We start from the raw sequence: 21,116 nt of genomic DNA, 5'->3' as shown, positions 1-21,116 counted from the left end.
TGGGCAGGTCTGCAGTAGGCACTGTGTGCCTCCCACGTAGGCAACGCCATCCGCCTCTGATGGGGACGGAGACTGCCCTGCACCGTGGGGCCCTGTGTCCCTAGGGCCGCGTCATCCTGCCCCGGAGACTGTGGTCGGCGTCCTGGGTCCACTGCATTTCAGCAGGGACTGGACTAGCGAATGAAATGGAGGTTCGGGGACCGGCCTGCATCCTTCAAACCCTCCAGGAGGGCACCGGGAGGCGATGCTCGTTTTGTTTCACTCTCTGGACCGCAGAAGGGAGACTTTTCATACCCTTGACCTTCCCACCGCGATCACAACAATAGCTCCTAGCTCACAGAACATGGATCCAATGTGAGGGTGTCCAGCTCTACATCCACAGACTAGGGAGGGGGCCAATCACGGGAATCTGTGACCCCACAAACCCGCTGTCAGCTGGGCCTCGGGCAGCACCCTGGTAACGGCCTGACGGGGGTCTGAGGGCATCAGTGTCTACCCGGCCCTGTGTCCCGACATCCTGATGGTGGCTGCCATCCCCCTGCCCACCGCACTCACTGCGGGTGCCTCTGGGGAAGGCCACTCACAGGTCACAGCCGATGAAGACAGATGACTGGGGCACCCAGGGTGGCTGCCCTGATTAAAAAAAAAAAGCCACGGGCACTGGCAGGGGTTTTGGCCCTGAGCCGGTTTTCAGGCCTGGAGTCCATGCACTGAGAAGGTGGCCTGGTGGCTGGGAGACTTGTCTCAGCGTAGGAGCTGGAGCGTTTCCTTTCAATAAGGGGAAAAAAGTGATTTGTTTTCAGCGGTGGTGATCTGAGGTCTGCATCTCAGAACCCCAGAGGGAGGTGCTCTGCACAGGCTGGTGCGGCCGCTCAGGGCAGCGACTGGACTGGGCAGCCCCAGGCGGTGCCAGACGCCCGGGGGCAGAGTCCAGACAGCGGATGTGCTGCTGTCTGCCCCCCGCCACCCCCCGCCCCGGGTAGTGTCAGGGTCTTGTTTGCTTAACTTGGGATCGGGGGGAATGTTCCAGAAACTCCGAAGGAAGAACTTTGGCTCCTCACAGGCTCCAGCCGCCTTGCCCAGCCTTTGGGCCAGGTGGCTTCTCCCTGTCTCTTTGACACTGATGGACAGAGCCCACCTGTGTGGACACCCCTGAGCCCATCCGTCTTCTGGGGCTGGGCTCCTGGGGCCCGAGGAGGCCCAGGCACGGCTGCAGGGCTCTCACTCCACATCCGCCGACCACAGGGTCGGCCCCTTTGGACCCTGAAGCTCAGGGACACGGCCGCCTCCAGGGCGGTCTTTCCTGGAGGGTCCAGCTCCAGTCCGAGCTGGTCTTCGTAAGTGTCCAGCTCTCCCCAGGGGCTGAGCGGCTGCAGCTCCCGTATACCACCCCCAGAGGCGGCAAGGGGGCACACATGCCCCTGATTATGTAAGAGGCCAGGCTGCTGCAAGTTCCTGTCCCCTAAATCCAAATTTCCTGAACACCAAGAGGCTTTCTTGGCAAAAAACTATTTTCTAGAGTTTTCTGGATGGGGAGAAACATAACTGTGGGGGTGGGGTGTGGCAGGAACATCAAAGCCCTGTGGGACACTGCCCCCCACCCCGCACCCCCACTATGATGGGGAGAGGGCGCCACCTGCTGGCACTGCCCCAAAGCCAGCCAAGTTGTTGGCAGGGGAGACTTGGACATTTACTGGGCAGCCCCCAGGACCCTTGGCCACCATCCTGCCCCCACAGGCCTTCGATTGGAGCTGGACAGGGTGGGATGGGGGGCTGGACACACCTCCCCCTCCACTCACCAGCGCCCCTAGTTGGAAAACCAGCATAAGGGCCACAGGAAAGCGTCAGATCCCAGCCCAGCCACCCAGACCCCAAGACCCATCCGCACGTGGATCCATCTCGTACAGGTGCCCAACACCCCCCACCACCTCCGGCCATTCCGGCGGGGCTGCCATGGTGACCCCAAGACCGTGAGGGGCTTTGTGGGCGGTGAGTGTGGTGTGTTGGGACCTCCCCTCCCCCCACCCCCCTGCCCCCTCCCACCTGGTCTCCAGGCCTGGAGGGCTGCTCTGGAGGCGTGAGCTGCCCGGGGACCCAAACCTGCTGTCCTGTGTTGGAAGGGATGGCACCCGTCCACCTCCAGGGCCCCTGCTCCCAGAGCCCCGCGTTGGGGGTGGGGGTTCTGGGGAGGAGGGAGACAGCGGGCTGGATGGGCCCGTGGCCACAGAGGCGGGGCTCGGGCAGTTCCGGGCTGTGGGGAGGCTGTCCTGAAGGCCTGCCTGCCTCTGCCCAGGCGGGGTGCTGGCCCAGGTGAGGCCCCTGGCGCCTGGCACAGGTCCCCAGGCTCCGCGCCTGGAGGAGGAGTCCCAGTATCAGACGGACGCCAGGGTTTCTCTGGCAACATCAGGGTGGCTTCCCTCCCAGCCTGGCGCCTGGCCTCCCGCGGGCCCGGAGGCCTGGGTGTCCTGGTCCCCGCGCTCCGCTTGCTGCCCGCCTCTGGGCCACGGCCGCTGCCCAGTGCCCTCCCAGCTTCCAGCGGGTGAGTCCTTGGGGGCCCCCCCTGGCCTCCCCAGGCCCTTCTCCCTGGGCTGGGCCCAGTGCAGACCAGCCTCCCTCCCCCGCCCTGCCCCCAGGAGGGGTCTGCGTGCCTGCGGCCCTTGCCGAGGGCCGAGCCAGGCTGGGCGTGTCGCGTGCACAGCCTCCTGTCTGGCATCTCTGGTGCTCCTAGTCTGGGAGGGAGGTGGCGCCCAGGGCAGGCCTCCGGGCTGTGTGGCCTGGGCCAGGTGATGGTGCCAGCTCACCTGGGGGCTCACCAGGCCTGTGTGCGTCGTGTGTGTAGGGTGTAATGTGTGTCTGTGTGTGGTTGTGTGGCGTGTCTATGTATGTATAGTGTGTTGTCTGTGTGTGTGTTATGTTGCTTGTGTGAGTCTGTGTCCCTTGTGTGTCTGTGTTTGGTGTGTGTGTGGTGTGTCCACGGGTGGTGTGTGCTGTGTCTGTGTGTGAGGTGTGTATATTGTGTGTCTGTGTATCTGTGTGTGAGGTATATGTATTATGTGTCTGTATGTGAGGTGTGTATATTGTGTGTCTATGTGTGCTGTGTATTGTATTTCTGTGTGAGATGTGTGTATTGTGTGTGCGGGGTGTGTTGTGTGTCCATGTGTGTGGTGTGTGCTGTGTGTCTGTGTGAAGTGTGTGTATTGTGTTTCTGTGTGTGAGGTGTATGGTGTGTATGGTGTGTGCTGTGTGTCCGTATGTGAGGTGTGTGTATTGTGTGTCTGTGTGTATGCCTGTGTGTACTGTGTGTCTGTGTGTGTGGTGTGTGCTGTGTGTGAGGTGTATGCATTGTGTGTCTATGTGAGGTGTGTATATTGTGTCTGTGTGTGTGCTGTGCATTGTTTCTGTGTGTGAGGTGTGTGGTGTGTGTGGTGACTGCTGGTGTATGTGTGTATGAGGTGTATGTATGTGAGATGTGTATATTGTGTGTCCAGGTGTGTGTTGTGTGCTGTGTGTCTGTGTGTGAGGTGTGTGGTGTGTGTGGTGTGTTCTGGGTGTATGTGAGGTGTGTGTATTGTGTGTCTGTGTGTGAGGTGTATGTGTTGTGTGTCCATGTATGTGGTGTGTGGTGTATGTCTGTGTGTGGTGTGTGCTGTGTGTCTTGTGAGGTGTGTGTATTGTGTGTCTGTGTGTGGTGTGTGTATGTGAGGTGTGTGTGTTGTAGGTCTGTGTGTATGTGTCTGTGTGTGAAATGTGTGTATTGTGTGTCCATGTGTGTGGTGTGTGGTGTGTGTCTGTGTGTGTTGTCTGTATGTGAGGTGTGTGTTGTGTCTCTGTGGTATGTGTGTCTGTGTGTGAGGTGTGTGTATTGTGTGCCCATGTGTGAGGTGTGTGTTTGTGTGAGGTGTGTGTGTTGTGTGTCTGTATGTGGCGTGTGTGTATTGTGTGTCTGTGGTGTGTGTGTGTCTGTGTGTGTTGTCTGTATGTGAGATGTGTGTGCTGTGTGTCTGTGGTGTGTGTCTGTGTTTGAGGTGTGTGTTTTGTGTCTGTGTGTCTATGTGTGCTGTCTGTATATGAGGTGTGTGTGTTGTGCGTCTATGTGGTGTGTATGTCTGTGTGTGAGGTGTGTGTATTGTGTGTCCGTGTGTGGTGTGTGTCTGTGTGAGATGTGTGTGGTGTGTGGCTGTGTGTCTGTGTGTGTTGTCTGTATGTGAGGTGTGTGTATTGTGTGTCTGTGTGTGGTGTGTGTCTGTATGTGAGGTGTGTGTGTTGTGTGTCTGTAGTGTATGTGTATCTGTGTGTGTTGTCTGTGTGAGGTGTGTGTGTTGTGTGTCTGTATGTGAGGTGTGTGTGTTGTGTGTCTGTGGTGTATGTTTGTGTGTGTTGTCTGTGTGTGAGGTGTGTGTGTTGTGTGTCTGTGTGGTGTGTGTGTGTCTGTGTGTGAGGTGTGTGTGTTATGTGTCTGTGTGTGTGTTGTGGGTCTGTATGTGAGGTGTGTGTATTGTATGTCTGTGTGTGGTGTGTGTCTGTATGTGAGGTGTGTGTGTTGTGTGTCTGTGGTGTATGTGTATCTGTGTGTGTTGTCTGTGTGTGACGTGTGTGTGTTGTGTGTCTGTGTGGTGTGTGTGTCTGTGTGTGGTGTGTGTGTTGTGTGTCTGTGTGTGCTGTATGTCCGTGTGTGTGGCGGTTGTCCGAGGGGACACGTGTGTCTCTGAGCCTCAGGGCAGGCTGTCTGCAGGTCACTTCCCGAAGGGCCCAGGGCCTGGCTCAGCCTCGGGCCGGCCTCCTGCAGCCTCTTGGCCCCTTGGCCCTCAGCCCCCCAGCCTGCTCCTGTGGAGACTCTCGGGCCCCTCGTCCACAGGGCTGGGCCGGCAGGCAGCCGGCACTGCCGTGGCGACATGCAGGGCCATGTCCACTGTTGCCGCGGTGCCTCCTCTGTGGTCTCTGCCTGGGGCCCTGGGGCCTGTGGGCGTGGTGGGCCGCGGGCCGCAGCCTGCTCGGGCTTGCTCGGGCCAGCGGTCCTGGGGACAGTAAACAGCGCGGCTGTTTACAGCAGAGCCAGGCTGGCTTCCAGGAGACAGCGGCTTCCTGCCCTCTGCCAGCCGGCGGGGCCACTTCTCACGCTACAGCGGGCTGCGGGGGCTGTGACCCCGGCCAGGGACGGCCCCTGGTGGCAGCAAGGGACAGAACCAGCTGCTCGGGCGGGGCACCGCTTTCCGGCCTGGCTGTGGGCAGGGGGGTGGGGGGGGGGGGTCAGGCACAGCAGGAGGCCTGGGCTGGCCCGAGTGTGCACAGAGGCGTCCGCTCTCGTTTCTCAGCGGGTGCCCGGCCTGGGGCGGGCACTGAGTACCAGGTGTCTTCTGACACTCATGAGAGCCCCACCGAATGAAGTTGCTGTTGTGCCCACTTTCCTGATGAGGAAACTGAACACCCTACCCGAGGTCACCAGGGGGTACCTGGCAAGCCTGGAGGCGGGACCCCACCACGCACCCACCAGGAGCCGGGCAGGGGGACCCGGGGACGATGGGCTTGCTCTTTGCACCAGCCCCTCCCAGGGGAGAACCCCGTCCTTCGTGAGCCTACGCTGCTCTGATCAGACTCAGCCTGGCCCTGGGGACCCATGGATGCTGTCTCTCCCAGCTCCGGGGGAGTGGCCGGCCGTAGAGACTCCTGCCCGGCTTCCGGTCCTGCCGGGGCCAGGACACGAGACTGTGGCTGAGCCTGTCTGAGCCACCAGAGCGGGGCTCCTCCCAAGGGACCCTCAGTGGGACAGCTGAGATGAGACCCCCACTCCTCCACATGGGGCCCAGCTGGGCTGGGGTCTCTGGCTGCTGCTAAGTCGCTTCAGTCGTGTCCGACTCTGTGTGACCTCATAGACGGCAGCCCACCAGGCTCCCCCGTCCCTGGGATTCTCCAGGCAAGAACACTGGAGTGGGTTGCCATTTCCTTCTCCACTACATGAAAGTGAAAAGTGAAAGTGAAGGCGCTCGGTCGTGTCCGACTCTTAGCGACCCCATGGACTGCAGCCCACCAGGCTCCTCCGTCCATGGGATTTTCCAGGCAAGAGTACTGGAGTGGGTTGCCATTGCCTTCTCCGGGGGGCTCCCGCAGCCATCTGCATCTGCATTCAGGCCACTGCCACCCCGTAGTCATCCCTGACCTGGGGGAGGGGAAGCAGACAAACGGGGCCCCGCTCCCAGGGAGGGGAGGGGATCTTCCTCGGAGAGTGCATCAGGCCGGCAGGAGCCGGGGAGGGGTCAGGAGGGAGGGCTGCAGGCCCCACACCCGCTGGAGGGGTTCAGCTGAGATGCTGCGGGCACACCTGCGGGGGGGAGGGCGGCTGTCAGCCCCCCACCATCACCTCTGCCCAGCGGCCTTCTTAGAGCCGCGCAGAACACGCAGAACGTGACCCCGGGGGGACCCGACTCCCACTCATGGCCATCCAGCTGCAGCCCGGCTCAGAGCCAGGTGGCCGCCCCCGTGGGAACTAACAGTGTGGCGTGCAGGGGTGGCAGGAACGGGGGGCCCTGGGCAGGGAGCAGCCTGACTCCTGGGTGAGTGGCTGCATCTGGAAGGGCTCCACAGCTGGGTGGGCAGGAGGAGAGGGAACCCGCTTAGGGCTTGTCAGAGCTCACAGGGCGACAGAGGCCATTGGGTTTGATTCCAAGTTCGCCCCACATTCATGTCCAGGATTGTGCTTTTATCGCCAGTAGCCCCAGTGGCTGGACAGGTAAAGACTCTGCCTACGAAGCAGGAGATGCAGGAGGTTCGATCCCTGGGTGGAGAAGATTCCCCCGGGGAAGGAAATGGCAACCCACTCCAGTGTTCCTGCCTGGAGAATCTGAGGGACGGAGGAGTCTGGTGGGCTACAGTCGGTGGGGTCGCACAGTCGGACGCGACTGAGCACGCACACGCATGCAGCATGCACACAGAGGGTTTGAAGTGACTGCCCCACCGTGTTTGTGGCCCAGCTTCTTCCTGGAGAAGTTGGTCTCCGCTGACTGCTGGGGGCAGCTTAGTCCCTGCTGGGAACAAAGGGTCACCAGGCTCATCTGTTAGGAAAAACTTCTCGTGTTGGGGCTCCTGCCACTTGCCCTCAGAGTGACCCTTTCTCTCTGCCCTCCGGAGGGGGCTGGGAGTCCAGAAGATGCTGGGAGGATACCCCCCACCCCAGGGACCCCAATTGATGGGGAAGCCTGAGGGCCTAGCGGAGGGAAGTCGTTCAGAGGCCTGGGGTCAGGCCTCTGCTCGGGTGTGTGATCCTGCGGCCAGAGCGAAGGGGGGCCGGGAAGGGCTTTCATTCTCGCCAAGGTCGCAGGGGGATTTGCCAGGGGGAATGAAGGAGGTGGAGCTGTCTGGGGGTCCTCTCAGCTGTCCAGGCTCTAAGGGCTGTGTGGGGGACACCGTGGTCATTCCTGATGATGTCCTCCCGCCACCCAAACTTGCAGCCACGTCCTAAGACCTGCCGCCCCTCCTGCGTGTCAGGCACCGTGCCACGACACGCCGCAGCCTGCAGCCGTCCTGGAAGGGCCTGCTGCCCTGTGCAGACCGGGGTCAGTGTCCCAGGGCCCCAGCCACTCCCAAACACCCTGAATGTATTTCAGCTTCACCAGACGACGTCCCCAGTGGAGCGGGCCAGCCTGGGCAGGGCGGGACTCCAGGCCAGGGGCACGGGGCAGAGCTGACCCCACGGGGCTGCCGACTGGGGAACCTGACCGCAGAGGGGCGCCGTCTTTCTGGGTCACCAGTGTGCTTGAGGGCCCCAGGGCTGGAGGCTGGATCTGGGGTCCGGGCGGCTCTGTACCTGCCCCAACCCAGTGCCAACGGCAGGGGAGGTTGAGTCGGGGCGGAGTGGGGCACCAGGCAGGGTCCATCCCGGGCCGCTCCCACTCCGACTGGCAGCGCAAGCTGGGGCTGTGTCCCGGTGACCAGAGCCCCGCCCTGCGTCCTGCCCAGACGGCAGCGCCTCCAGGTATCCCTGGCTCCCCAGGGGGGGTCCCTTAGAGGGAACCTCTAGGACAGCTCTCCATTCTCCATGCCTGCCTGGAATTACGGGGTCTGGGGTCTTTTGATGCAGACCCCCCCCCCCACTTTCTTAGGGGCCATTCTGGAAGGAGTGCCTTCAGGGCTATTGCTAACGTTGATAAACATCATAGCCCCTGAGCCATTCCCAGACTGACCGCTGGTGAGTGCTGGCCTCTCTGCAGGGCCCTGCTGCAGGGGTGAAGTCACCAGAGCTCACAATACCCAGGGGCGGGGGTGGGGTCCCTGGTCGCCCAAGGTTACCCTGGCTAGGGCGGAGCTGGATTTGAACCAGCTCTCTTCCTGGGGGACCATGCTGAGCCCAGGGCCAGCAGACCGCAGAGCCCACGTCCTCCCCACCACGCTGCCCCGCCGGGCTCATCGAGCAGGTGATGGGAAGCCCGCTGGAGGTGGCCAGGTGGGGACGCTCAGGCCTCCACAGCGACCATTTCTGTGGTCAAAGGGGTGTGCTGAGCCTGTGCCAGGGAGTGGGATGCCAGGCACACTTCCCCGGACCAGTTCCCAGAAGCCGAAGTATCAGGGCCGGAGCTCTCAGCCCCTCGTCCAGCTGCTGGTGACTTGCCCTGGGCTGGCTCCTCTCCTATGCCCAGACCCTCAGGCTGACCCCAACCCAGAGCTGACCCTTGAGCCCGACACCAGTGTGCGGCTGAGCCCATGCCTGCCCCTGCCCACCCCTGGCCCTAGCCCCTCAGGTCATCCCCACTCTGGCCCAGGCCGATCCTGACCCCAGCCCGGGCCAGCTCACCACGTAAGGCAGCCGCTGGCCCCGGTGCCCTAGGAGGACTGGGGTGGGCGTGCTGCCTGGGGGCCCAGCAAGAGCTGCGGGCCCGTCTCTCTGTTGCTGCGTGACACGGGGTTATTATGCTGTTATGAGGTCACCCGGAATTCTCACCCTCCACTGAGGGTCAGTGCATTGGGAAGCCCCCCCGTCCCAGGCTTTTGCCAGTCCAGGGCCTGGCAGCCCCCTGCGCCCACCCCGTTTCCGTGACTGTCCTGAGAGTTTCCAGCATGGGCCAGGGGACTGGGACAGGCCAGCACCAGGAGCCAGGCAGCGGCCAGCTCACCTTGAGCTGGGGAGGACGCCAGGAGGCCGAGCATGAGGCTGTGGGCCCAGGGCTGCCCTGTGAAAGCACCATCTGGGCCAAGGGCCGGCGGTGACGGAGGCTCACCGGCTCCGCCTTCGCTCCCAGCCCTGCTGCCATGGCCGCCTCGGCCATGATGATGCTGCCCGCCTGCGGGGGGGACGTGATCCAGCCCCACCCCAAAGAGAGCCAGAGGCAGTGCCCCGTCTCCCTCGGGGCCGCAGGGGGTGGGCGTTCTGGAGGGCCAGCGCCAAGTCCGGGCCGTGTCTATGCCGGCTCAGGTGCGCGTGTCGGCTTGCGGATGTTGAGGTGCCGTCAGGGAGGTGGCCACGCCTTCCCAGGGGGAGCCGAGGTGGTGTGGGGAGCGGAGTCACGGGCCAGGGTGCTTCTGTGTGCCGTCTCCCTGAGTCTGTAAATTGGGCTGACGGTGTGCCCACCCGAAAGGGGTGTGGTTGGGATCCGAGAGAGAGCGTGGCTGCAGTGGCCCCCGGGGAGGGGCTGCATTTTATTGGCCCCTCATCCCTTTCTCCAGGGATCGAACCCCTGGCGGCTTAGACGGTAAAGCGTCTGCCCACAATGCGGGAGACCTGGGTTCAATCCAAGGGTTGGGAAGATCTCCTGGAGAAGGCAATGGAAACCCACTCCAGTACTCTTGCCTGGAAAATCCCATAGACGGAGGAGCCTGGTAGGCCACAGTCCATGGGGTTGCAGACAGTCGGACACGACTGAGCGACTTCACGTTCACCTTTCATCCCTTTCTCAGTGTGAGACAGGAAAACGGAGCGGGAGCGTGCTGGAGACAGTGTGTGGGGACGGGGTGCTGGAGACGTGTTGCTCAGTACCTCCACGTCCCTGCACCTGACAGGTTGTGTCTGCCTCTCTCCCCCAAGGGAAGACAGGCTCTGCCCACTGGCGGCCGAAGATGACGCCATGGCGGCCGTGAGCTGGCCCGAACCCCACCAGCAGGCAGGCGCCCTGCGGGGACCTCCCGCTGCGGCCTGGCCTGACCACACTGAGGAGCCTGGCCGGCGGGGGCAAGTCTGCAGCGTCCCCATGTGGTTGACCGACGAAGAGACCCAGGATGGGGACAGTTCCGTGTCATCGGGCCGCCTCTCCGGCTCCTCGGGGGGCCACGAGTCGTGCACCCCTCCCCACAGGACTTGGACTGAGAGGGCCCCCCAGGTGCCGAGGCCACCGCGGCAGCCGAGAGAGAGCAACCCCCGGCTGGAGCAGCTGAGGGACAAGATCCGGGCCCAGGCCCAGCGGCAGGCCAGCTGCGCCTCGCTGGGCACCTCGACACCCTCCAGCGCCTCATACTTCTACAAAGCCCCCACACCAGCGCCCCGGAGGAAGGCCCGAAAGCCGTCAAACCCCCCACCAGCCCCGGCCTACCCAGGTCAGTGGGGCAGCTCTCTCCAGGGAGAGGCAGGAAGAGGGGAGAAAGCGATGAGATTGGGCCACCGCAGGCCAGGCCCCGTCTGGGCTGGTGGCCCCCTGGGAGGCTGGGGCGGTGCTCCCCGCAGCCCTGGAGGGTCTCAGAGCCTGGGAAGCTGAGTGGAGATAGAGCCCTCCCGGGGCTGCGTGTGAGCTGGGTTTAAGCACAATAAAGCATTGACTCATCCAGGACATGGAGACTGCTTGGTGGAAACAAGAAGGAGGGTGGGTGCAAGGGCAGGCACGGGGAGGCTGGAGGGTGTGCGAGGGGCGTGGACAGGAGGAGGCCAGCAGAAGGCCCCCTAGGGGAGACTGCGCCCTCAAACCAGGGGCTTTTGAGCGGTGGCCAAAGGAGGACCTTTCCTTGGACATTTCTTCACGGCCTCACCATCCTCACGATGCCCCTTCTCCTGCTGCACCAGGCTCGGGCAGACGGTCTGCGCTGTGCTCAGTCGCTCAGTCGTGTCCGACTCTTTTTCACCCCATAGACTGCAGCCCTCCAGGCTCCTCTGTCCATAGGACTTCTCCAGGCAACAATACTAGAGTGGGTTGCCATGCCCTCCTCCAGGGGATCTTTCTAACACAGGGATTGAACCCAGGTCTTTTGCATTGCAGGCGGATTCTTTACCAGCTAAGCCACCAGGGAAGCCAAGGCCTTGGACATGGACTCTATAGTCCACGGGGTCGCAAAGAGTCAGATGCGAATGAGTGACTCACTTTTACTTTCACTTCAGGCATCCTGAGTGGAACTGAAAGTGGAGTTGAAGAGAAGGCAACCCCTGGCCAGGGACGTGAGGCCTCCAGGGTCTCCCTGAACCAGGTCTCAGGTGAGTGGCCCTGTGGCCAGCCATCCCAGCACCCCCCACCCCCCTGGACACTCAGACCAGGTGTGGGCAGCATGGTTATGGAGCCAGCAGTCTCCAGGCAGCCTCTCTCTCACTCTGTGGGATTGGCTCTGTTACCTCCCCTCACCGAGGAGGATACTGAGGGTCAGAGAGGACCCCAGCTGTGAAGGGCCCAAGCAGGGATTTGCTCTCAGCCCGCCATTCTCTGGAGCCCACTTTCCAGTCACCAGGGAAGGAATCCAGATGGGCTCTGCAGGGCAGGCTGGGGCTCAAAGCACAGGGGCCCTGGGCAAGGACATCCGCTGGCTGAGCTGCTCTGCACAGCATGGTCACAGGCTGGCCACAGTCTGGGCTTGAGGCCGTTCATCTCCCGTCAGCTCCTGGGCTTGCCGGTCCGTTCTGCAGGCAGAAGGCATTGCTGACCTGTCCCACAGATGACCTTGCCCAGCCTTGGAGAAGCTGAAGGGTCGACACTAGGCTGGCCGACTTCCAGATGGGGGAGGAAGGGTCCAGGGGCCCAGGGAACCAGTAGACTCTGGCTCACTCAGCAGGTAGGAGGGGTGAGTCTGAGTTGGGGTTGGGGGCGGACTGGAGCTGCTTCCAGGGCTAAGGAACCTTGGCATCACCGCCGTAGGACACTTGGAAGGTTCTGGGCAGGGAGACCTCGGCAGGTCTGGGCACTGACTGCTTGCTCAGTTTGTGGGGTGGGCACCGTGTGGAGGGGCCGTCTCTATAGTCCAGCAGGATTCTGGAGACCCCAGAAAGGCGCGGGGAGAGGGCTCAGGAGCTGAGGTCAGGCTGCTCTGGAGGCCCGAGGCTTCGGGGGTCTCTGGCCAGGGCTTTTAAGAGTCAGGCCCTCAGGGTTCCTTCACCCATCCTAGCGGCGCTGTGGTGGGTAGGGTGGGATGAGGGTTGGTCGCCATTTGAGTCTACATCCTCTGGCTGGCAGCCACAGACCTGCTTCCGGTCTGCCCAGCCAGAGGTGCAAGCCAAATGCAGCCCCAGGTAGAGTGAGGGGCGCCGGCCGTGTGAAGCCAAGAAGCAGAGCCTCTCTCTGACCCAGCTCTGGCCTGGTCGTGGACGCTGGCGGCTCCCCGGAAGTGGCTGTGGCTCGCGTGGTCTCTCCCCTTGGGGACAGAGGACCTCGATGGCCTTGGCTCGTCCCACAGGTCATTGTCCCCATCCCCCCACACGGAGGCTGCTGGGGCCTCTCGGCTAAAATCACAACCCGGCCATGGTCTCTCAGGGAGCTCAGTGCCCAGTGGCATCAGTCACCAGCCCCTCCTCATTTTAGAATCCTCTGGAAGCAGGGCATGGGTCTGGGCCTGGCCTTTTCTTTTTTTTTTTAATTTGTGGCAAAATACACATAAAGTTTAGAGATGCAGATTTGATCACTAGGTTGGGAAGATCCCCCTGGAGTAGGAAATGGCAACCCACTCCAGTACTCTTGCCTGGGAAATCCCATGGACAGAGGAGCCTGGCGGGCTACAGTCCATGGAGTCTTAGAGTCGGACACAACTACACACACACACAGAGTTTATCATTTTTACTATGTTTATGTACAAAGTTACTTTGTTTCCATGGGTTTGACCCCTCTAGGGACTTCATATGAGTGAAATCCAATAGGGTTTGTCCTTTCGTGAGAACCTAGGGTTCAAGGCTGCTCCTGTTGAGGCCGGAGGGACGGGCCAAGGCCGGGACCCCGCTGCTCTGCAGAGGCCTGGGAGTCCCTGGGGCCTGACTTCTCTCTTGGCATGCTCCCCAGGCCTCCTGGGGACACACTGGGCTGGGCCGGGCCAGCTCTCACGGCTCACCAGCTGGGTGGCCATTTGGTGTTTCCCAGATGCCGCCCCCACCCAGCAGGGTACAGAGACGAATGAGGCCAAACAGAGCGGGGCCAGGCTGAACACTGGGCTTTGGGCAGCCAGCCCCCGTGCCTGCTGCGGGACTTGGTTCTCCTGTCCCCGCCCATCCAGGTGGGGCAGCCCCGCTGTGCCAAGGCCCCTCTGGGTCTGGTGCACACTGCTCTCCCTGAACGTTCAGGAAACTAAGATCATGGCTTCCGATCCCATCACTTCATGGCAAATAGATGGGGAAACAGTGGAAACAGTGGCTGACTTTATTTTTCTGGGCTCTAAAATCACTGCAGATGGTGACTGCAGTCATGAAATTAAAAGACGCTTGCTCCTTGGAAGGTTTGTCTATGACAAACCTAGACAGCATGTTAAAGAGCAGAGACATCACTTTTCCAACAAAGGTCCGTATAGTCAAAGCTATGGTTTTTCCAATAGTCATGTACGGATGTGAGAGTTGGGGCTTAAAGAAGGCTGAGTGCCGAAGAATTGATGCTTTCGGATTATGTTGCTGGAAAAGACTCTCAAGAGTCTCTTGGACTGTGAGGAGATCAAACCAATCAATCCTAAAGGAAATCAACCTTGAATATTCACTGGAAGGACTGATGCTGAAGCTGAAGCTCCAATATTTTGGCCACCTGATGCAAAGAGTTGACTCACTGGAAAAAACCCTGATGCTGAGGGAAGGAGAAGGAGGCAACAGAGACTGAGATGGTTAGATAGCATCACTGACTCAATGGACATGAATTTGAGCACACTCCAGGGGATAGTGGAGGACAGGGAGGCCTGGCGTGCTGCAGTCCATGGGGTCACAAAGAGTCGGACACGACTGAGCGACTGAACAACCACCTCTTCCCGATGAGCCGATGTCCCATCTGGCTAGCTGCTTGCCACAGCTTTGCTTGTGGGCCTATCCAGTCATTTATTCACTCAATAAACACAAGTGCTGTGGGCCAGCTCGCATGCCAGGGGCTGTGCTCAGGGGCTCTGGGGACTGGTGCAAAGTCAGGGCTGTGAGGGAGGGCGAGGCGAGCCCAGCCCTGCAGGGGATTTCCCCGGGGGGCAGGGGGCGGCATGCTGGGACAGTCAGGGGCTGGAGAGCAGGCTGATCGTGTGCTGTGTCGCTACTCAACCTTCTCTCCCTTGCCTCCCTCTCCTCCTCTCGGTGAAGTTGCACAGGAAAAAACCAAAAGGATGAAAAGTAGTTCTTGCAAAACAGAGAAGGCACCCAAGCCGCCTGCCCCTAGGAGAGCTGCCAAAGACACAGGTAGGGTTGGCCCCCGCGGGGCCCGGCAGGGCTTGGGGACAGGACGTTACGGTCCAGGCTCAGGAGGCGGGCGTGTGGCTCGTTTCCGGAGCCCAGACGGCGGGTGCTGCACTGGCTGCGCCTTGGAAAGGCGGGCGTGAAGCGGGGGCAGGCGAGGTGCTGCTGATGGACGTGCTTGCTTTCTCGTGACTCGGCATCGCCGGACAAGCCGTGGCCGTTTTGCTGCCATCCACGGCGGGAAGCGTGACTGAGGGATGAGTCTCCCTGTTGCCTGGTTTGGAATGTAGACACTAGGCAGTGAGCCCGGGAGGCCGGCTTCCCCTGGGGTGCCTGGTGGGAGGAAAGGCCAGGCAGTGCCCACCTCCCACAACCCCTCGGGGAGGATGCGTCAGCTGCCTGAGGGTTCTGTGCAGGGGTCGTGGTGGTGCTGGGCCGCTCGGTCGCAGAGAAATTCCTAACTCAGGAGTCTCCCCTGAGGGTGGGTCATGAGGTTGTGTCCAGCGAAGACCCAGCTGCCCAGCTGGCCGGTTCGTGGAGCTTGTGGGGTGAATGAGCTGGATGTGGGCTGTGGGGAGCGGAGCGGGCAGCCTTCTTCTGGGCCTGCCTTCAGAACAGCCTGGGTGGGATGGGGTGACACGCTCAGGGCTGGGCTCCCTCTGCCCGTGTGTGCCAAGCACGCAGGCAACACCGGCTCATGTAAGTCCTCACAGCTCTCCTCGGAGGCAGACAGGCTTGCTCCCATTTTGTAGATGAGGAAACTGAGGCTCAGTTTCCTGCCTGCCTGGGGTCACATGGGCCAACCAGGCTTGGCTCCGGCCCTGTGCTCCCCGCCTTAGAGAGCCCAGCTGTGCACACTTGGACCCGCGCCTGGAGGCCTTCTGCAGGCCCACCCTCAGGGCCTGGGCTCTGGGACCACCGCACCACAGACTTTGGGGATACCAGTTGAGAGCCCCCCCAGGTGGGGAGAGCCCTGGGGGCTGAGGTCTGCTCTGTGGGGACCCCGATCTTGCTCGGAGTAAGCAACACTGGTGTTGGCACAGTTTTTCAGCATCTCTGTGCCTCAGTTTCCTCCGGGCACAATATCGCAGTCCTGGAGGGGAGTGCCAGTGTGAGGTCTGCCCATGTCTTCAGATACATGCCTCCTCTGCCCTTGGGCAGACCCACAGTTCCAGCAGGCTGAGTGACTGTCCTCTGTGCCTCAATGGAGGTGGGCCCAGAGCAATGTGGGGACACGTTGGCGAAACCTCCACTGGATAGAGTGAGGGTGCCAGGAGACAGGCCACTGAGCAAGCACAAAAATAACAATTTTCAGCATCATGTTCCCCCTGCTCCTGGACTGTGGGGTTTGTTTTATTTTAATGGCTCCTTTGAAAAATGACCTGCCTTCTGCCTGACACTGGGTCAAAAGGGCGTGCCACGGGCTGCATTCATCACCGTAACCGCCGCGTCACCCTGACGGAGCTGACCATTAGTCTCTGTCAGTGACGAAGTCACAGCTGGGCTAAGAAGAGATGAGTCTGGGTTCAGAGGTCAGAGCCACAGGACTTGGGAATTGGATGAATTAGAAATTTGCTGTAGTTAACAAAAAATTAAATCACAATAGTTATAAAATATTCATCCATCCGGGCTGAGGGAAAATGAAGCCCGATATTTAATTTCAGATTATAGCACCTCACTTTGCATTTTTTATCATAGATTAGGTTGGCCCTGGAACTTTGACAGGGCACTTGGGGACTTCATCCATTTCCACAGATTAAAAATCCTCTTGTAAAAAAATTAATTGCCATTAAACTGCTCTGCGGAAGGAAAAACGTGCCCGCCAGGGCCCATTTATTGACCTGGACCCCTCTGGCCGGCTAATGGGGAAGCCGGTGATGTCCGGGCCTTGCGGGTGGGAGTGCTCAGAGGGGCCTGCGGCCCCCTCCTCACCCAGCGTGGTCCCTACTCAGGGCCCCACCCAGTGAGTGTGGCCTTTTTCGTGCAGAGCAACAGCTTTGGGATTCAGGATGCAGGACCCTCGCTGGGGAGCCCACCGCCCAGGTCCCCCTCATAGGTCAAAGGTGGCAGGCAGGTGGGCAGTCCCGGACTCAGCCCTGGCCAGCAGAAGCCTGGCCTTTCTGGGAAACTCCTGCAGTGGGGGTGACTGCTTCTGTTTTTCAACCTTGTGGAGAGATGCATACAGATGGGGAAATTGAGGCACAGGGAAGTGGTCACTTGCTCAAGGCCTGTGGCTGGAGAATGGAGGAGCGGGAATTTAAACCCATGTCTTGTGGCTCAGCTGGTAAAGAATCTGCCTGCAATGCAGGAGACCTGGATCGGGAAGATCCCCTGGAGAAGAGATAGGCTACCCACTCCAGTATTCTGGCCTGGAGAATTCCATGGACTGTATAGTCCATGGGGTCACAAAGAGTCGGACACAACTGAGCGACTTTCACTTTCTCACTGGTTGGACAGGGGCTTCCCAGGTGGTGATGTTGGTAAAGAACCCACCTGCCAATGCAGGTGGTCCCGATCCCTGGTCGGGAAGATCCCCTGGAGAAGGGAATGACTTCTCACTTCAGTATTCTGGCCTGGAGAATCCCATGGACAGAGGAGCCTTGCGGGTTATAGTCCATGGGGTCGCTGAGAGTCAGACAGGGCTGAGAGACTAACACTTTCACTTTCCTGGGACTCAGGACACCAGCGCTCTTCTCCGCTACCCCAGGAGCCTGGGGCGGAGGGCGTGGTCGCAGAGGGGGGCGTGTCTTGGAGGACTCTTCCAAGGGCGTGGCTTTGCAGAGGAGGTGGTCACGGCCTCGCTCCTTCCTGGGGCTTGGCCTCTGGGAGGCGTGGCCTCTGGGGGCGTGGCTCTGCGTCGCCCTTCCCTTTCCTGGAGCTCAGTCCTCAGGCCTGTGTCCCAAGCCTCAGTCTGGGCTGGGGAGGGCGCCGAGTCTAGGGAGCAGGGTGTGCTAGGTGGGTGATCTCTGCGGTGAGGCGCCCTCTTCGAGCAGAAGTGCCCCCAGGACAAGTCTTGGTCTGGGTAGTTTTGTTTTCCTGGGGCGCTGCCTGGGCTGGCTCCCTGCCGTGTATGTGTGTGTGTGTGCGCGTGTGTAAGAGTGTGCGTGAGTGCTCAAGGTCAGCCACTGCTTCCTGCCTCTGCCTCTGCCAGGGCCCTTGTGGTTGGGTTTGTAATGATGGTGGGGCTGCTAATGGCATTTGGTGAGGGTGATTTGGGATTACGAAGTAAAACCTTGATAAATGATGTTTATGACGTGATGGCATTTATTAAAGAAAGTGTTTATGTTTGGGATGTGGCGGCTGTTTGTTTCCACACACTATCAGGACCCCTCATCCTGCCGCCCTGGGTGGCTTTGCTGCCGCCAAAATCTTAGCTTTCTCTGCCCAACAAAGCCTGGGCTGGGGAGGGCGAATAAAAAAGCCAAATAAAAACAGATGGAGCCAGTTTGTTGGGAGGAAATGGAAGGGTGGCTTTAATCCTCAGTGGGAGGAGGCGGGGAACACAGGAGGTCTGCGCCTCGAGAACTGTGCCCCACTTCCATGAGGAATCTGGGGATTGCATAGAGGAGGGCTCACAGTCGGGGGTCGGTGCTACGGAACAGAGACGTGAGGATCCTGTATTCTTCTTCCTGTTCCTCTTGCACTGTTTCAAATCCAGTCACAGGCTGGTGTCAGGTAGCCCAGTGGCTGGGCCCTTTGTCCTTCGTGTGTTGTACTGTGACCTTCTTCCTGTAATGCAAAAAGAGACCTCTGAGAGGTGGTCTGCAAAAGAGTGCTGTAAAGGGGAGCACCAGGAACAGGAGGTGGTCAGCACAGCGTTAAAGGATAGTAGGGCTTCCCTGGTGGCTCAGACAGGAAAGAATCTGCCTTCCGCGCAAGGCACCTGGGTTCGATCCCTGGGTCAGGAAGATCCCCTGGAGAAGGGAATGGCAACTCCCTCCAGTATTTTTGCCTGGGGAATCCCGTGGACAGAGGAGCCCAGCGGGCTACAGTCCATGGGGTCACAGAGTCAGACACGACTGAGTGACTCACACTGTAGGATAGCGGGTTCAGAACGAGCTCCTGCGGAGTCAGAGGGCAGAAAAGCAACCTCGGTTACAGACTACAGGCTAGGGACAGCTGAGAACGCAGAGTGATCACGCCTGCTCACTGTTCTCTTTATCTTCTTTGTTCTCAGGAAAGGAAAGAGAAGTTCAGCCTTCTATTTCCCCTTTTCTCAGCAACAGCTTCCTTGATTCCTACCCTGATCCCCGCTCTCACAAGTTTAAAAACAAATTAGTTTCCTCTGGTTCAGGGCAAGTGATTACCCACAGTGCCACCCCCACCCTGCGAGCTCTGGGTGTGTGAGTGATTGTCTTTGCTTCTGACCAGCCTTTACAGAGTGCGTGCGGTGCTCGAGGGCCTGCGTTCAGTGTTTTACAGAGAAATCCATAGGGAGTACGTTTTATTACCCCTGAGGGCCAGAGAAATCAGGTCACACGTCCAGGTCATCCTGAGACTCAACTTTGCCCAGGATGCTGGCTAATGGCTGGGGTATGGCCCCGAGCCAGAGTGGCCTGGACCCAAGTGTTTTCACCCTGTCGCCTCCGGGAGCGTGTGACCTGGTCTCCTGGCTCTGTGAGGAGCTGCCAGCCTTCCCCTCTGGGCCGGCACGCGGAGGGCCCCGGGCACTTGGCTGCATATGTGTTTTCTCTTTAAGATTCTGAGTTGGTGGGTGTTCACGCCTGGAGGAAAGGACAAGCCCTGGTGAGGGTGCTGCTGGGGCCCCCGCCTGCCCTCCTCAGGCTCCAGAGCAAGGTCCCCTCGAGAGACCAGGCCCCCATCGCAGAATTAGGTACCTTGTGCCTCCGCCTGGACTCTGCTCCCCTCCGTGTGGCATCTTGGGGGTGGGGGTGGGGGGTGTGCAGGGGGAGAGATGCCCAGGCGGCAGTGGCATTGGGGTGCAGGCCCAGCACCCATTCCCCTGGAGACCTGTCAGACACCCACCAAACCCACCAGCAGACAGGGGCTTCCGGGAGTCGCTGCGTTTAAAAAAACCAAAAAGAGGGTTTCTGTCCCTGAGAAGCAAATTTCTGCTCCTGGAAGGCAGGGCATGACCACCAGGCTGTCCTGACTTAGGGAGCGCAGGCCTGCAGCCGCAGTGGTTCCCAGGAGGCGTCTGTCGCCCGCACCCCCACACTCAGTTTCCGACATGTTCAGAGAGGGTGGCTCTGTGCCAGACGCCTGGGCACAGCTGTGAGTCCCCCAGACGTGGCATCTGCCCCTAGAGGGCTCCTGCGACTGGATGTTGAGAGCAGAGCCAAGACCGGGGGTCTCTCGGGGGGCTCTGTGCCTCCTGGCAACCCCGCGACTGCCTGTCTTTGCAGATCACAGCAAGAAGGTTGGAGCCACTGAGAGCTCCCCTGTCCACCCCCAGACGCCAAGTCCAGCCTCTGTCCGCAGTGACCTGCAGATGCCCTCGGAAAACGTGCCCACCCTGGCTTCCCGCGATCCACCCGTGAACGTCCAGGCTGCTATGGCCGTCCTTCGAGACCTCCGCCAGCAAATCCAGGCCGGGCTGGAGCTGGCCCGGGCCCGCCACACGAGCCGAGGGCTGGAGCTGCGTGACCTGGCAGGGAGGAGGCGGCCAGGCCCCTGGAAACCCCCAGACGTCGGGGGTGCCTTCTGGAAGAGCCCTGGGGCCCCGAAGGACAGGCTGCCCGCTTCTGAGAGGGCTGGGAGCCTCCCTGCTGCACAGCGCTGGAGCCCTGTGGCCGGGTGGGAGTCCTATCCACACAGGACCTGGGTGGCCCCAGGACGGGACACCTCCTTCCAGAGATGCGTGAGCCCCACCGAAGGGCCGAACTCCTTCCCGCAGCGGCCCTGGAGCGCCTCGGCCAGGCAGGCCTCCTGCCCACCGAAGACCTGGGCTTTCCAAGGACGAGACCCCTCCTTGCAGAGGCCCGGGAGCCCCCCCGAAAGGTGGGTCCCCTTCCTGCAGCGGTCCTGGAGCGCCTCGGCTGGGCATGCCTGGGGTCCACAGAGGGCCTGGACTGCTTGTGAAGACCCGGCAGACCCCGCCCCAAGGCCATGGAGCCCTCTGGAAAGGCCGAGCCAACCCACCTGGCGGCCCTGGAGCACCTCCTTCACACAGGGGCCCAGCCCCCTGTATCAGGGCAGGGGTCCCCTGTGGACCCCCTCGGGGGCCAAGCTCGCCTGGCCAAGGCCCAGCCAGGGTGCCCTTCGGAATGCACCTGAGAAGGAGAATGAGGTGCGGCCAGCTCGGCCTTGCCCCAAGCCCCGGGGGGCCCTGGGCCCCCTCCACGGCTCCGAGTCCCTGCGTGAGTTCATGCGCCAGAAGACTGCAGCCTGGCGGCGGCAGGCCCTGGAGGAAAAGGCCTCGGCCATGCGCTCCCTGGAGCTCAGAAACCAGAGGCTGCAGGGCACCCACAGGAAGCAGAGGGAGGCCGTGCTGGGCAGAGCCGTCCCCGTGGTCTCCCAGACGACCCCCGGCATCGTGACCTTCGTCCCGCACGCGGCACAGTCCAGGGTATGCAGCAGCTTGGACACCCGGCTCCCCTGGCCTCCATGGGGCTTTGCGGGGACCCCATTGCCTCCATCT

General features: G+C 60.9%; 1 protein-coding gene across 17 annotated transcripts in view; it reads left to right on the top strand.

Moving 5' to 3' along the window:
- The first annotated feature begins 2,182 nt into the window (after positions 1–2,182).
- CCDC187 (coiled-coil domain containing 187) overlaps positions 2,183–21,116 on the top strand; it is a 54,065-nt gene continuing 35,131 nt past the window's right edge. For 13 of the 17 annotated variants that reach the window (XM_044926622.2, XM_044926620.2, XM_044926624.2 and 10 more), the window contains exons 1-5: positions 2,409–2,539; positions 10,010–10,515; positions 11,288–11,380; positions 14,423–14,518; positions 19,882–21,044. In XM_044926622.2, coding sequence (XP_044782557.2) covers positions 10,050–10,515; positions 11,288–11,380; positions 14,423–14,518; positions 19,882–21,044 — 1,818 coding nt within the window. In that variant the 5' untranslated portion in view covers positions 2,409–2,539; positions 10,010–10,049. Of the gene's footprint in view, positions 2,540–10,009; positions 10,516–11,287; positions 11,381–14,422; positions 14,519–18,543; positions 19,350–19,881; positions 21,045–21,116 lie in introns of those variants that run through there. The other 4 variants (XM_044926623.2, XM_044926621.2, XM_044926625.2 and 1 more) reach the window with 4 other exon arrangements.

This window comes from Bubalus bubalis, chromosome 12 (assembly GCF_019923935.1).
Source record: "Bubalus bubalis isolate 160015118507 breed Murrah chromosome 12, NDDB_SH_1, whole genome shotgun sequence".
Lineage (NCBI taxonomy): Eukaryota > Metazoa > Chordata > Mammalia > Artiodactyla > Bovidae > Bubalus > Bubalus bubalis.
This window is presented reverse-complemented; position numbering and strand designations above follow the sequence as displayed.